Source organism: Anomaloglossus baeobatrachus, assembly GCF_048569485.1.
Source record: "Anomaloglossus baeobatrachus isolate aAnoBae1 chromosome 1 unlocalized genomic scaffold, aAnoBae1.hap1 SUPER_1_unloc_4, whole genome shotgun sequence".
NCBI lineage: Eukaryota > Metazoa > Chordata > Amphibia > Anura > Aromobatidae > Anomaloglossus > Anomaloglossus baeobatrachus.
In genome coordinates, this window is record NW_027441777.1 from 695,342 (window position 1) to 712,197 (window position 16,856).

At 46.5% G+C, this 16,856-nt stretch overlaps 1 protein-coding gene across 3 annotated transcripts in view; it reads left to right on the forward strand.

Annotated features, from left to right (window-relative positions):
• Positions 1-16,856, forward strand: part of LOC142258673 (uncharacterized) — a 333,416-nt gene that overhangs the window by 265,399 nt on the left and 51,161 nt on the right. The window contains exons 2-5 of one of the 3 annotated variants that reach the window (XM_075331294.1): positions 2,435-2,502; positions 5,539-5,715; positions 5,798-5,921; positions 6,003-6,070. The exons of 1 other annotated variant lie outside the window; for it this stretch is intronic. In XM_075331294.1, the coding sequence (XP_075187409.1) occupies positions 2,449-2,502; positions 5,539-5,715; positions 5,798-5,921; positions 6,003-6,070 (423 nt within the window). In that variant the 5' untranslated portion in view covers positions 2,435-2,448. The remainder of the gene's footprint in view (positions 1-2,434; positions 2,503-5,538; positions 5,716-5,797; positions 5,922-6,002; positions 6,071-16,856) is intronic. One more of the 3 variants, XM_075331297.1, reaches the window with a different exon arrangement.

A 16,856-nucleotide genomic window follows, 5' to 3' on the forward strand; every position in this document is an offset into this window, starting at 1 on the left:
AGAGAGCGACAGACCCCGCACTACACATGGGGGGGAGAGAGCGACAGACCCCGCACTACACATGGGGGAGAGAGAGCGACAGACCCGGCAGCGCACATGGGGGGGAGGGGGAGAGAGAGCGACAGACCCGGCAGCGCACATGGGGGGGAGGGGGAGAGAGAGCGACAGACCCGGCAGCGCACATGGGGGGGAGGGGGAGAGAGAGCGACAGACCCGGCAGCACACATGGGAGGGAGGGAATCACGATTTATGATTAATTCCTTTAAAGCCATACAATTTTAGGACCATTAAGGCCTTGTGCGCACTAGGTGTTTTTGCTGCGTTTTTTACCGTGTTTTTGCGCTGAAAACGCTGTGACATTGCTTCCCCAGCAAAGTCTATGAGTTTTCATTTTTGCTGTCTGCACACAGCGTTTTTTTGTTTTTTTGTGGTGACGACAAGAACGCAGCGTGTCAATTATTTCTGTGTTTTTCACTGCGTTTTTCACCCATTGAGTTCAATGAGATGTTCAAAAATGCAATGGAAAACGCATATAGCTGCCTTTTAGTGCGTTTCTATGACTAAAAACGCAGCTATAAACACAAGGGGTGGGCAGTACAGTGACATGTACAGGAAGAGGTTTCCTTCTGTCAGTAAACACAGAAGTGTGAATTCTCCCGGTACCGTCACCGCCGCTTCCACAACCCGCCCGGTGCCATATCCGCTCCCGTGCGACGTCATGTCTGGGCGGGAGGTGGAGGCAGCGGCGAAAAACAAATATCATACTCACCTGTCTGCAGGGTCCCGATGCCATGTCCGCTCCCAGCTCCTCTCCCGCTCCGGCTGTGTGCAGTCTCCCCGGGAACGTATGATGCCTGCAGGACCTGGCGCTGATCACGACGTGGTCACCTGACGCATCAGCTGACCGTAATTCTCGCGGTGTCGCCTGCTTCGTAGCTCCCGGCCGGCTTAACTTATCAGCGGATGCCGTCAGGAGACTTCATCAGCTGATTACCGGCAGCTCCTGCAGCGATGGGACAGGATCAGACTCTCATCCGATCGCTCCAGGAGCTGCCGGTAATCAGCACAGACGTAAATCAGTAATTTTTTTTTTCCCCCCCACTGATGCATCAGCTGATTGTATAATCGGCTTTTATACAATCAGCTGCTGTGTGATGTGATTCACGTCCTTTAACCTGACACATCATCTGATCGCTTTGCCTTCCAGCAAACTGATCAGATGATATTGGATCCGGATTGGACGGCGCGGGACCCTTGACCCAGGATTACTGCGGAGGGGGTTCTTTATTTCAATAAAGATGGAGTCACTAATTGTGTTTTATTTATAATAAAAATATTTTTCTGTGTTTTTTTTTTTTTTTTTTTATCTTTACTAGAAATTTATGCTGGCCATGTCTAATATTGGCGTGACATCATGAATTTCGGGATTAGGGCCAGCTGACAATATACAGCTTGCCCTAACCCCATTATTACCCAGCAAGCCATCCGACATCAGGGCAGCTTGAAGAGTTGGATACAGCGCCAGAAGATGGCGCTTCTATGAAAGCGCCATTTTCTGGGGTGGCTGCGGACTGCAATTCGCAGCGGGGGTGCCAAGAAAGCATGGGCACCCTGCACTGCAGATTACAATCCCCAGCTGCCTAGTACCTGGCTGGACAAATTGGGCAAAGGCCGTGTCAGTTTTTTTTAAACTATTTCTTGAAATTTATGAAATTAAAAAAAGGGGCTTCTCTATATTTTTGATTGCCAGACGGGTACAAATAGGTAGCTGGGGGCAGCCCGTACCTGCCTGCTGTACCTGGCTAGCATACAAAAATATGGCGAAGCCCATGTCATTTTTTTTTTTTTTTGGGCAAAAAACTCCTGCATCCAGTCCTGGATGGAGTATGCTGAGCCTTGTAGTTCTGCAGCTGCTGTCTGCTCTCCTGCACACACTAGTTCTGCAGCTGTCTGATCTCCTGCATACAATGAAGAACATATTGAAGAAGGAAATGACATCAGACCTTTTTTTTTTCTTCTTCTTCATCATCATCCATCTTTAATGGCATTGTTCACTGATTAAAAACACAGTGAGCAAAAACGCACCAAAAAGCGGTAAAAGCACATGCATTTTTGTAGCGTTTTTTTTTGCTGCGGGTGCGTTTTTTTAAGATACAAACGCACATAAAAATGCAGCGGGAAAAAAAACGCCTAGAGCGCACATACCCTAAAGTGTTGGAGTGGCCCATCTACTGCACAGTCTCCTCAGATCAGAATCAGTCGGCGCCGAAAGGGGACGGAAGAAATCTACAGTTTATTGCCTCCACTGATTTCCCCTTATTATCTTCACATATGTTCTGTTTTTAATTGATTCTTTTTACATTACTTCATCCTCATTACAATAAAGGACTCTCTATTTTATTTTTCTTGATTGACCCATAAATGATGAATAAAGACGGAGACAAAATTATGGAGAAGATATTCAGCCTGAATCTGGAGATAATCTTCCATGTTACTGGAGAGGTGAGAGGCTCTGATGTCATCACATTACATCACTATCTATGGGAATAACAGAGGATATGACCGGGGAGGTGAGAGGCTCTGATGTCATCACATTACATCATTATCTATGGGGATAACAGAGGATATGACCGGGGAGGTGAGAGGCTCTGATGTCATCACATTACATCATTATCTATGGGAATAACAGAGGATATGACCGGGGAGGTGAGAGGCTCTGATGTCATCACATTACATCATTATCTATGGGAATAACAGAGGATATGACCGGGGAGGTGAGAGGCTCTGATGTCATCACATTACACCATTATCTATGGGAATAACAGAGGATATGACCGGGGAGGTGAGAGGTTCTGATGTCATCACATTACATCATTATCTATGGGAATAACAGAGGATATGACCGGGGAGGTGAGAGGCTCTGATGTCATCACATTACATCATTATCTATGGGAATAACAGAGGATATGACCGGGGAGGTGAGAGGCTCTGATGTCATCACATTACATGATTATCTATGGGGATAACAGAGGATATGACCGGGGAGGTGAGAGGCTCTGATGTCATCACATTACATCATTATCTATGGGAATAACAGAGGATATGACCGGGGAGGTGAGAGGCTCTGATGTCATCACATTACATCATTATCTATGGGAATAACAGAGGATATGACCGGGGAGGTGAGAGGCTCTGATGTCATCACATTACATGATTATCTATGGGGATAACAGAGGATATGACCGGGGAGGTGAGAGGCTCTGATGTCATCACATTACATGATTATCTATGGGGATAACAGAGGATATGACCGGGGAGGTGAGAGGTTCTGATGTCATCACATTACATCATTATCTATGGGAATAACAGGATATGACCGGGGAGGTGAGAGGTTCTGATGTCACCACATTACATCATTATCTATGAGAATAACAGAGGATATGACCGGGGAGGTGAGAGGTTCTGATGTCATCACATTACATCATTATCTATGGGGATAACAGAGGATATGACCGGGGAGGTGAGAGGCTCTGATGTCATCACATTACATCATTATCTATGGGAATAACAGAGGATATGACCGGGGAGGTGAGAGGTTCTGATGTCATCACATTACATCATTATCTATGGGGATAACAGAGGATATGACCGGGGAGGTGAGAGGTTCTGATGTCATCACATTACATCATTATCTATGGGGATAACAGAGGATATGACCGGGGAGGTGAGAGGTTCTGATGTCATCACATTACATCATTATCTATGGGAATAACAGAGGATATGACCGGGGAGGTGAGAGGCTCTGATGTCATCACATTACATCATCTATGGGGATAACAGAGGATATGACCGGGGAGGTGAGAGGCTCTGATGTCATCACATTACATCATTATCTATGGGGATAACAGAGGATATGACCGGGGAGGTGAGAGGCTCTGATGTCATCACATTACATCATTATCTATGGGGATAAAAGAGGATATGACCGGGGAGGTGAGAGGTTCTGATGTCACCACATTACATCATTATCTATGGGAATAACAGAGGATATGACCGGGGAGGTGAGAGGTTCTGATGTCATCACATTACATCATTATCTATGGGGATAACAGAGGATATGACCGGGGAGGTGAGAGGTTCTGATGTCATCACATTACATCATTATCTATGGGAATAACAGAGGATATGACCAGGGAGGTGAGAGGTTCTGATGTCATCACATTACACCATTATCTATGGGAATAACAGAGGATATAACCAGGGAGGTGAGAGGTTCTGATGTCATCACATTACACCATTATCTATGGGAATAACAGAGGATATCACCGGGGAGGTGAGAGGTTCTGATGTCATCACATTACATCATTATCTATGGGAATAACAGAGGATATGACCGGGGAGGTGAGAGGCTCTGATGTCATCACATTACATCATTATCTATGGGAATAACAGAGGATATGACCGGGGAGGTGAGAGGTTCTGATGTCATCACATTACATCATTATCTATGGGAATAACAGAGGATATGACCGGGGAGGTGAGAGGTTCTGATGTCATCACATTACATCATTATCTATGGGGATAACAGAGGATATGACCAGGGAGGTGAGAGGCTCTGATGTCATCACATTACATCATTATCTATGGGAATATTAGAGGATATGACCAGGGAGGTGAGAGGTTCTGATGTCATCACATTACATCATTATCTATGGGAATAACAGAGGATATGACCGGGGAGGTGAGCGGCTCTGATGTCATCACATTACATCATTATCTATGGGAATAACAGAGGATATGACCGGGGAGGTGAGAGGCTGTGATGTCATCACATTACATCATTATCTATGGGGATAACAGAGGATATGACCGGAGAGGTGAGAGGTTCTGATGTCATCACATTACATCATTATCTATGGGGATAACAGAGGATATGACCGGGGAGTTGAGAGGCTCTGATTTCATCACATTACATCATTATCTATGGGAATAACAGAGGATATGACCGGGGAGGTGAGAGGTTCTGATGTCATCACATTACATCATTATCTATGGGGATAACAGGATATGACCGGGGAGGTGAGAGGTTCTGATGTCATCACATTACATCATTATCTATGGGGATAACAGAGGATATGACCGGAGAGGTGAGAGGCTCTGATGTCATCACATTACATCATTATCTATGGGGATAACAGAGGATATGACCGGGGAGTTGAGAGGCTCTGATGTCATCACATTACATCATTATCTATGGGAATAACAGAGGATATGACCGGGGAGGTGAGAGGTTCTGATGTCATCACATTACATCATTATCTATGGGGATAACAGGATATGACCGGGGAGGTGAGAGGTTCTGATGTCATCACATTACATCATTATCTATGGGGATAACAGAGGATATGACCGGAGAGGTGAGAGGCTCTGATGTCATCACATTACATCATTATCTATGGGGATAACAGAGGATATGACCAGGGAGGTGATGGACTCTGGAAATGTCTGTAGTGATATTATTAATGTCTCCACACTCAGGATTACACAGTAGTGAAGACCTCCAGTGATCGCTGTCAGGCCCCTGTGTGTGAGGGACGGGGAGGTACCCTGAGCCCAATCCCAGGGCCTCCACCTCACCCCCGGATACATGAGGACATCAATGACCAGAAGATCCTAGAACTCGCCAACAAGATGCTGGAGCTGCTGACTGGAGAGGTGACACTGCTGGGAATGCTGGGACATTATACAGGACGGCACTGGAGGATTCTGGGTGATGATGGTATCATTGTGTTGTCAGGTTCCTATAAGGTGTCAGGACGTCAGCGTCTATTTCTCCGTGGAGGAGTGGGAGTATCTAGAAGGACACAAGGAGCGGTACAAGGAGGTGATGATGGAGGAGCCCCAGCCCCGCACATCACCAGGTAATAGACAGGACTGAATACACCCGGCCTATAATTATCTATATGTAATAATGATGTCCGTCCTGTCTGTGTCTCCTGCAGGTCTCTCCAGTACGAGGACGACCCCAGAGAGATGTCCCGCTCCTCCTCCTCCTCCACAGGATCCTCAGGTAGATGGAGATCTCCCCTATGAGGTGTAGACGGCTGTGACCTCCTTGTGTTCAGTCTTGTTTTCTCCTCCAGTATTAGATGTTTTATACTTGTGTAATGAGAGTGGTGGAGACGGCAGGATCACAGCTGACCACAGACCTCACATACAAAATCTGTGGTCCAGCCAAAAATTGCTATTTCATCATCTAAGTGGAGACTGTAAATCCGTGGTCCAGCCCCATATTGACATTTCATCATGTAAATACTGATTATTAATTTAATGACAGGTGTGAATCTAGGGTTGGGAAACAACTGGTTAAAAGAGGGGAAAGATACATTAAACATGAGTAGTTAATCCCACGATTGTGGTGGAAGGGGGCATAGGCGTGGTGTTTGAGGTGTGCGTGGGGTAGGTGCTAATGTTCTTGCAAGCTCTATTATTATTTATTATTATAGTGCCATAAATTCCATGGCGCTTTACAAGTGAAAAAGTGTATATATAAAAACCAGTACAACAATCATTAACGGTACAAAACAGACTGGTATAGGAGGAGAGGACCCTGCCCGCGAGGGCTCACAGTCTACAGGGAATGGGTGAGGGTACAATAGGTGAGGACAGAGCTGGTTGCGCAGTGATGTACTGGACTGAGGGTTATTGTAGGTTGCAGGCTTGTCGGAAGAGGTGGGTCTTTAGATTCCTCTTGAAGCTTTTCACGGTAGGAGAGAGTCTGATATGCTAAGGTAGAGCGTTCCAGAGTATGGGGGAGGCACGGGAGAAATCTTGTATGCGATTGTGGGAAGAGGAGATGAGAGAGGAGTAGAGAAGGAGATCTTGTGAGGATCTGAGGTTATATGCAGGTAGGTACCGGGAGAGTAGGTCACAGATGTAAAGAGTGCTTTACACGCTGCGACATCGCTAGCCGAGATCGCACATAGGTCGTTTTTATAGCGCCGGTCACATGTGCGATCTCGGCAGATCGCATCTGCAATCTGGCGTGTCACATCGCTAACGAGAGCGCTAGCAATGTCGCAGCGTGTAAAGCACCCTTAAGGAGGAGACAGGTTGTGGATGGCTTTATAGGTCATGCTTAATGTTTTGAACTGGAGTCTTTGGGCAATGGGAAGCCAGTGAAGGGATTGGCAGAGTGGCGAGGCTGGGGAATAGCGAGGGGAGAGGTGGATCAAGCTGGCTGCAGAGTTCAGGATAGATTGGAAGGGTGAAAGAGTGTTGGAGGGGAGGCCAGAGAGCAGGAGGTTGCAGTAATCGAGGTGGGAGATGATGAGGGCATGTACTAATGTTTTTGCTGATTCTTGGTTAAGGCAGGTACGGATCCGGGAGATATTTTTGAGTTATATTCGGCATGAGGTGAAGAGGGCTTGGATGTGCAGCTTGAGGGATAGAGCAGAGTCGAGGGTTACTCCAAGGCAACAAGCTTGTGAGACTGGGGAGAGTGAGCAGCCATCAACTTTGATGGGTAGGCTTGGTGGAGGAGTTGAATGAGGAGGAGGAAAGACAATTAATTCTGTTTTCTCCATGTTAAGCTTTAGGAATCGCGCTGAAAAGAAGGATGAAATAGCAGAGAGACATTGTGGGATTCTGGTTAGTAAGGAGGTAATGTCAGGTCCAGAGAGGTAGATCTGAGTATCATCGGCATAGAGATGATACTGAAAGCCTTGGGACTCTATGAGCTGTCACAGACCGAAGGTGTAGATGGAGAACAGCAGGGGTCCAAGAACTGAACCTTGGGGGACACCAACGGATAGAGGGTGGGATGAGTTGGTGTGAGAGTGGGAGACACTGAAAGTTCGGTCAGTTAGATATGAAGAGATCCAAGATAGGGCTAAGTCTGTGATGCCCAGAGAGGAAAGAATCTGTAATAGGAGGGAGTGGTCTACTGTGTCGAAGGCAGAGGACAGGTCCAGGAGGAGGAGGACAGAGCAGTGTCGCTTTGCTTTGGCAGTTAGTAGGTCATTGGTGACTTTAGTTAGGGCAGTTTCTGTAGAGTGATGCAGCCGGAAGCCAGATTGTAGCTGGTCAAAGAGGGAGCAGGAGGTGAGGTATAAGGACAGCTCAAGATGGATATGCTGTTCCAGTAGTTTTGAGGCATAAGGGATATGGGGCTGTAGCTAGACACGGAGGATGGGTCAAGAGAGGGCTTTTTAAGGATGGGTGTAATCGAAGCATGTTTAAAGCATGAAGGGAATACAGCAGTTTATAGTGATAGGTTGAATAGATGGGTTAGGGCTGGGATGAGGACTGCGGTGATGTTGGGGATGAGGTGCGATGGCAGCGGGTCAAATGCACGGGGCATGTCCTATCCAAAGGCAACTGACGGCTTCCGTTACCGGGTGGTCTACTCCGCTCCTTTTCTTTGGCAGCCTCACAATGGTATGACTTGTAGATGAGGGCCAGATAGAACATGTGCTACAGTTGACAGCAAGCACTGCATCAAGTGGCATCTCCTTTTCCTCAACATCACACACAGTACAGTCTTCAGAGGTGGCACCCCAATTACTCTTATTCTCCCCGCGTCACAACTCTCCAACCATCCAGTGACTGTGCGGAATCACAGATGAGCGAGTCTTCAGAGCTGTTCACACATTCTATCCCATGAATATCAGAGGTTTTTTCCAAAGATTCCCAGACTCGAGGAGGAAAGCATCTGCACTGATGCCCAAAATCTTTGTCAATTGGAACCGGGCCCGGACAAAATTGTGTTCGAGCATGTTCCAGACCCTCGCCAACAGCCGCTATCCCCCGGGGGTTGAGGTGATGATGTTGATACTCGGATACCTGAGGAGCACGCTTAATGTACTGTGCTGTGAAGACAGTAAGAGGAGGAAGAATGACTCTCTGGGCGAGTAGTGGGACAACAGTGAGTTTGATGATGAGGTTGTAGATACCACTTGTGTGAATCCAGAGACATGCAGCCAAGTGGCTCAGGAGAGGAGGATGACGAGGTGGTTACATTGCCGCTTTCCGAGCAAACTCGTAGTAATGCAACTACGCCAAGCGCTTCATTCTCAGCCAAAACCTGCGGGTATGCAGTTTGTAGGAGGGATTGCATAGCCTGGGGTTTTTCCTTTTTTCTTTTGAGATTGCAAAGAATGACCCAACTTACATTATCTGCCAACTTTGTTAAAAAAACGAATCAGTAGAGGCAGAAATTCCAATAATTTGACTACTACCTGAATGAAACTGCACATCCTCAACCTACATGAGTTATTCTGGGAATTTTACTGCACTAAAACACCTTGCTTACTACCAGCCACCACATCAACTCTGTCTGCGGCTTCTGCCTCCTCCATTACCGTGACAAGTGTTCTCACACAGGTCTCCGGCCGCAGACCCTCCACTTGTGTTCCCGCTACAGTCAGGGTGAGTGAGAGCCTATCACCTGTTACGGAAATGGACATGCCAGGTGCTTTTGACGGATGTCAGACACAGAGCAAACCACATCTTTCTCAACCCACCATAACATCTCCGTCTAGGCCTCCCTCACAGTCCATCAGTTTGTTGGCCGCTGAAATGCTGCCTTTCCACCTTGTGGAACATCAACTTCGGAACTGGAGGAAAACAGGTTTAGCGCCGCGCTTGAAGACCACGGACATCAGTGTTGAACACACAATTCTTTTATTTCATTTCATTCCTACGCGTTTCGGAGACCACAACGCGTAGGAATGAAATGAAATAAAAGAATTGTGTGTTCAACACTGATGTCCGTGGTCTTCAAGCGCGGCGCTAAACCTGTTTTCCTCCAGTTCCGAAGTTGATGTTCCACTTGTACAACAGGGCTGCTGCTGGACCGCTTAGGCACTCACTTATGCCACTAAAGGAGTTGTGACTGGCACAACCCGATCAGGTGAGTGCACCACTTCTTCATACTTTTTACCCAGTAAATCGGGTAAGACCCTATTGCGCCTTTTCTCTCCCAATTTAGTTTCCACCTTGTGGACAGAGTTGGTTTCTGAAAGTTGATGGCCATCGCAGTCCTCCAGTTGCCATTATTTCTCTAATAAAGCTGTGCCAGAACCAGACCAGTGTGTCGCAGGAAACATTGCCTGTTCCCTGGAAGACTCTGTGACTGCCAGGGTGAAATTCACCACTGACACCTGGACGAGCAAGCATGGCCAGGGGCGTCACGTCTCGGTCACTGGGTGACTCTGGTGGCTGCTGGGGCAAGGGGCTGCTCCACAAGTCCTGGAATCTGCAAGGCTTGCAGGACAAACGACTGTATCTATCACTTCCTCCACTGCTTATGCTTTCTCCACCTCTTTTAGGGCCTCCACCTGCGCTCTCAACCTCTACCTTAATGTAACACGTGTTCCAACAGTTCAGAGAGCACCCTTTCTCCATACAGGGCTGCCAGTGCTCAACGCAGTCAGGCAGTGTGCAAGTTAAAATGCATTTGACAACACAGTCACACAGCTGAAGAGTTGTGGACAGCTGTCCAGGCCGATTTTCAGCATTCGTTGTCTCCACTGAACCTGGAGCCAGGGAAGGCAGTGTGCAATAATGCTGCAAACCCGGTGGCGGCCCTACACTGCATCGATGCAGCCTCACACATGTGCCCTGCATGGCTCATGTCCTCAATTTGGTTGTACAGCAATTTCCAGGCCATTATCCCAGCCTGGATGCGCTGCTGCAGAAGACATGGCCGCTGTGTGCTCACTTCCGCCGTTCACACACCGTAGTTAATCGATTTGTATCACAACAGAGGTCTTTTTACCGGTTAACCGATTGATATGTGATGTGCCAACATGGTGGAATTCCACTCTGCATATGTTGCAGTGATTTTGGCAACAGCGATGAGCCTTGGGACAGTAGATTATGAGGCGTAGCCTGGGCCAACGCAGTCCAGTCGTGGGGTAAATCATATTTGCAGAGTGGTTACAGATGAAGGACCTCTGTATCCTTTTGTAGAGGAATGGCTACTAAGATGGTTACCACCGATAATGACGTCCTTCCCATCACTATTTCGGTGGTCTGCATGCTGCAGCACACTTTAAATATTCTGCGGGAGGAAGTAATGGTAACAGAGGAGGAAGCAGAGAAGAATGCCGAAGGGAAATTAATATTTCTTAAGGTCCAGACTGTCGTCGTGCGGGCGAGGTGGCATGAGAAGGTGGAGTACAGCAATCGAGTGGGTCTCATGGTACCAGACAAACTGTTCGTGAAGGTGCAGAAACCAAGGAACAAATAGAGGAAGAAGAGGTGATGGGCGCACAACAGTCAGGAGATGAAGAAGATATTTATCCCCTCCTCTGTTGTCCGTGGTTGGTCTCAGGGGATGGAGGAAGCAAGCTTGAGTGTCACCTCGCCACCAACACACCATCGACTTGTACCTTATGGAAGTGTCCGACACATGAGCTCCTTCTTGCTGCACTATCTGGACATGATTCCCGAATTGTTAGTATTAGAAATTGTGCTGACTACTTGGATGGCTTAGATCCACAGTACAAGAGTACATTTTGCCAGTTGCTTCTCCCTCTGGAAGTGAAGCATGTATGCTGGAGTATCAAAACCAACTTGTACACAATCTTAAGAGTGGTGTTCCCAAGACGGCAGTGAGGCCCACAGTGTGCACTGCTTTTCTAGACTTTGAAACCCGGGAACATCGAGTCGTTATTGCAGAAATTTTAGCAGCACTTTAAGTGGCAGAAGCACTTTTTGTGAGGTTTGGCACACGTTTTTTTTAGACCACCCCATGCACCAGCAGAACAGAGGACACATAGCGACTGGAGAGGATGGTGCAGGAGTATCTAGAGATCAATATTGATGCCACTAGGGGTAGGACTGACACTTTTGCATTTTGGTGTTCAAAAATGAAAGAGTGGCCTGACCTCGTCAGTCACGCCTTGGAGATTTTGTCTTTCAGAACGTGTCTTCAGCGCTGCTGGTGGTGTCATGACAGATAAGAGCATCCAGCTGTCACCTGAAAGTGTAGACCACCTAACTTTCATCAAGATGAATTACTCATGGATCTGGAATGATGTTTCCACCCCGGTCGCAGACTGTGAACACTAGGAGATGGTGTAGTTTTCAGTTTGCTGCATTGATCTTGCATTATTGCAGTCTGACACCTTTGTCGTGGCTTCTATTGAGTGTGGGGAGGATGGAGGGGAAGATGGCCAGGTCATTACTGGGTGTAGCGATTGGGGGGTTAGTAGGAGGTGAAGAATTATAGGGGTGAAGGTGAAGAGCAACAGAGAAGTTTACAGTGACTGTGGATCCAGTTCCCTTCTGGTTCAGTTCTGGTCTAATTCATTATAGAACACGTTATAGATGCACAAGCAAATTAGCTACAAAATCTATTCTTAGAAGTGCGCTCAGGTGTGACCCAGAGGAAGGGGACGGTACTAGTGATAAGCGAGTATATTCATTACTATTCGCTACTCGCACGTATAGTAGTACGGTATTCCGGTTACTCGTTACATTGCGAGTTTTTGTGTATTCACCTCGCAGTATTTGTTTATCCCACACAGAGGATTTGGCGCCTGATTTGTAGCCAATAAACGTGCTCGGCTCCTTATCCAATCTCAGTAATGCCGCAGCCATCTTGGTTATGGCATTACTGTGATTGGCTGGCTGCGCAGCGTCGTAGAGTCTATAAAAGCCTTTCCGTTGCAGGGTTTTTTTTTGTTTGTTTTTTTTTGCTGCATCTTTAAGGTGACCACAAAGATGCAGCATGTCCATTCTTTTTGCGTTTTGTCACTGCATTTCGGAGGACTGGCAGATCAATTCCCTCTGACTCCGGGTCGGCGGGGGATTGATCGATGGTATCTGGCCAGATGCTGTTACCCATATAAAGTGTATGGGGACCAGAATCCGGCGCAAAAGGGTAAGAGCAAGCGCTTCATGCTCACCGATCACCAGGGCAGGTGTCACACTGCTTCCGTGGTATCTCTTTCACCGGCTTCTGTGATTGGTTGCTGTCAGAGGCGCCTCCATGTGCTTCTATATCGTGCAGTAAAATAAATTTAAAAAAAAAATGGCGTGTAGTTCCCCCAATTTTGATGCCCAACCAAGATAAAGCCCCCAACCTAAAAATATCAGCCTGCAGCCGCCTGGAATTACCGCATCCATTACATGCGACAGTCTTGGCATTTTACCCAGCTAATTCCGATTGCCCTGGTGCAGTGGCAATTTGGGTAATAAGTAGTTAATAGCAGCCCATAGCTGCCACTAAGTCCTAGATTAGTGATGGCAGGTGTCTGAGACACCCACCCCCCATCATTAATCTGTAAGTGAAAGTAAATAAACACACACATCCAAAAAATGCTTTATTTGAAATAAAACACAAAAAAGCCCCCTCTTTCACCACTTTATTAACCCCCAAACACCCCTCCAGGTCCGACGTAATCCAGACGAGGTCCCACGGCAATTCAGCTCTACTATATCTGACGCTGACAGCGAGCACCATAGAACATGACTGCCCACTGTGAGCTCCATGCAGAAAGTGAAGTGAGCCACACGACAAGCAGTGACTTCACTCGGGTGATTTGCGGTCACAGCTGGAATCCATGTGTCCTGGAGTCCGCGGTTGAAGCGAGACGCAGGTGGAGGACTCGCCTGAGTGACGTCACCGCTGATCACGCATCTCACTTCAGTCACAGTGGGCTGATTTGCGGTCATAGGTGGAGGACTCCAGCTGTGACCGGAAATCACCTGAGTGACTTCACCGCTTATCGCATGGCTCATTTCACATGCTGCATGGAGCTCACAGTGGGCAGTCTTGTTCTATGGTGCTCGCTGTGAGCGTCAGATGTAGCAGTGCTGGACACATCGTGGGACCTTGTGTGGATTATGTCGGATCTGGAGGGGTGTTGGGAGGTTTATAAAGTGGTGATAAAGGATGCTTTTTGTCTTTTATTTCAAGTAAAGGGTTTTTTTAGGTGTTTGTGTTACTTTTACTTACAGTGATGAGGGGGTGTCTCTTAGACGCATGGCATGACTAATCTAGGACTTAATGGCAGCTATGGGTTGTCATTAACCCCTTATTACCCCGATTGCCACCGCACCAGGGCAATCGGAAAGTGTTGGGACTATCGCATCTTTTAGATGCGTCAATTCCATGCGGCTGCTGTTTGATATTTTTAGGCTGGTGAGAGCCTAATAACCATAGGTCTCCCCAATCTGAGAATACCAGCCCCCAGCTGTGGGGCGTTATCTTGGCTGGGTATCAGAATTGGGGGGAACCGCATGTTGTTGTTTTTTTTCAATTATTTATTTTACCGTACGATATAGACCCGCCCACCAGCGTTTGTGATTGGTTGCAGTCACCTGTCATTCAGTGTGGAGGCGTGTCTAACTGCAATCACTCACAAGTGCAGCCTCTTGTGTGAAGGACGAGAATCAAACAAGAGAAAAGGTCACACATTATAGAAGCGCACATCCAATTAGAATTAATGTATAATTTTATTGAATCCATAGGAAACACACACATATAAAAACAAACAATCCATAAACACGACCTCTAAAAGAATGTATACATATTGCTCTTGAAGGACAATTAGTGAAGCAATACTATTATCATAAAGCATCGCTCATATAATGAGTAGATAACGTGCCAAAGGTATTAATTCTAACCCAACCGGAGGGTCACCAGTTAAGGCAATATGTGTATATATAGGGCCTAATACATGTGATGGTCTCTACCCAAATATACACAGATTACTCCATCATCAATAGATACTACAAATCATACTGCCATATATGATAATAACTGGGGTGAAATAAGTTATCAAAGAATCATTCAGGGACATAAGGGTGCTTTACACGCTGCGACATCGCTAATGATATATCGTTGGGGTCACGTCGTTAGTGACGCACATCCGGCGCCGTTAGCGACATCGCAGCGTGTGACACCAAGGAGCGACGTGCAACGATCGCAAAAACGTAAATAAACGGGGATCGTTGACACATCGCTCATTTCCTTAATATCGCTGCTGCCACAGGTACGATGTTGTTTGTCGTTCCTGCGGCATCACACATCTCCTTACCTGCGTCCACCGGCAATGCAAAAGGAAGGAGGTGGGCGGGATGTTGCGTCCCGCTCATCTCCATCCCTTCGCTTCTATTGGACGGCCTCTTAGTGACGCCACAGTGACGTCGCTATGACGCTGAATGCACCTCCCCCTTGAGGGAGGGATTGTTGGGCGGTCACAGCGACGTCGCTGACAAGGTATGTGCGTGTGATGCAATAATGTTCGCTATGGCAGCGAGCACAAAATGTCGCACGAACGACGGGGGCGGGTGCTAACGCGCTCAACATCGCTAGCAATGTCGCAGCGTGTAAAGTACCCTATAGAAATCAATCATGTAAAATATATATATATATATATATATATATATATATATATATACATATATATATATATATATTAATTTGTTTTGTTTTTTTTTAGAAACAATGAGTCACCTCAACTCCGAAATCTGCCTTATAGGTCAAAGAGATGACAATAATGTTACCCTTATGGGTCAGATAAATAGTATATAACCTTAGATCAGCGAGCAGAAACCATACACCTATTGGTTGTGCAAAAAGTACCAATAACAATTATGACTTATGCACAATCCATAATGTGAGCCTCACACCATTATATGATACAAAGGATCTGTATAATGAATGTCCAGAAATACACACACAATTAGCACTGGCCCATGTAGAGAATTGGAAATGACTAAAGTCTACGCTCCAGAAATTAGCCCAAAGAATGATGTAAAACACACACACACACACATAAATGGAAAAAGGGGTTGCTCCCTAAGGTCACACATAGTTAGTGACCAGGCCCGGTATCAGTTTGCATTTGTCACAGGCAAGTATGTGAGCAGGGAAACCATGCATAAAGGAGACGGAGGACACAAGATATATTAGCATGCGCCAGTAAAGAGCAAGGAAGCAGGGAGCACTTCAGTAAAGAGGGTCGTGGAGAGCGCCCCCCCGTGATCCGCTGTATAGCAGCTTCATCAGGCGCAGCGGGAGCAGTGTGGCAGCCGGTGATCGAGGAGTATGCATGCAGCACATTCTCCAGGCTCTCCCCATTAATTTTCACACTTTCCCATCCATTTCAGCCTTTTCCTCAGGCCCCAGACCTCTTTGTTGGATCCAGCAGGAAATTACTCGCATTTCATATTGATTTGCATTGTACTCGCTATTTGGAACGAATATTACAAACTACTCGTTCACAGTATAGCGATTATAAATATTTTGCTCCTCGCTCATCTCTAGACGGTACTCCTCAATTAAATCAAAACTGAGCCTAGATGTGGGGTACCATAGACAGAGTAAACAAGTGGTCACAAAGGAAAGTGGGGAGGGGTCAATTAGAGATTTACCAGATTGACTCAAGCCGCAGAGGTAAGGGATGTCAGTTGTTGGGAAAGTTGAAAACGCTCCTCATAAATGCTTTTTTTCTGATCACTTTACACTTTTAGTAGAATAGCCGACGTGTGGATTACAGCCGACGTGTGGATTACAGCCGACGTGTGTGTAAAGGTAGAAATTTGTGTGAAGATAGCTAATGGTATCTTCATACAGGGCATCAGAGACTGATGCCGTATTAGCTGTATATCAGTGCCAATATTAATGAATCAGACAATGATCACACAAGACGTGTTCTCTCCTTGAGCCAGCGTCTCAAACTGAACTGATGTATTGGAAGAAACTCAATTATACAGAATGCAACTTTGACCGTGAAGCTAGAACAGGGAATAAGGAGTATTTAACTCCTTAGTTTTTCCCAGTTTGCTGTAAAATACATCTGTTCATTAATTATACATTCTTTCTATGTGAAACTACT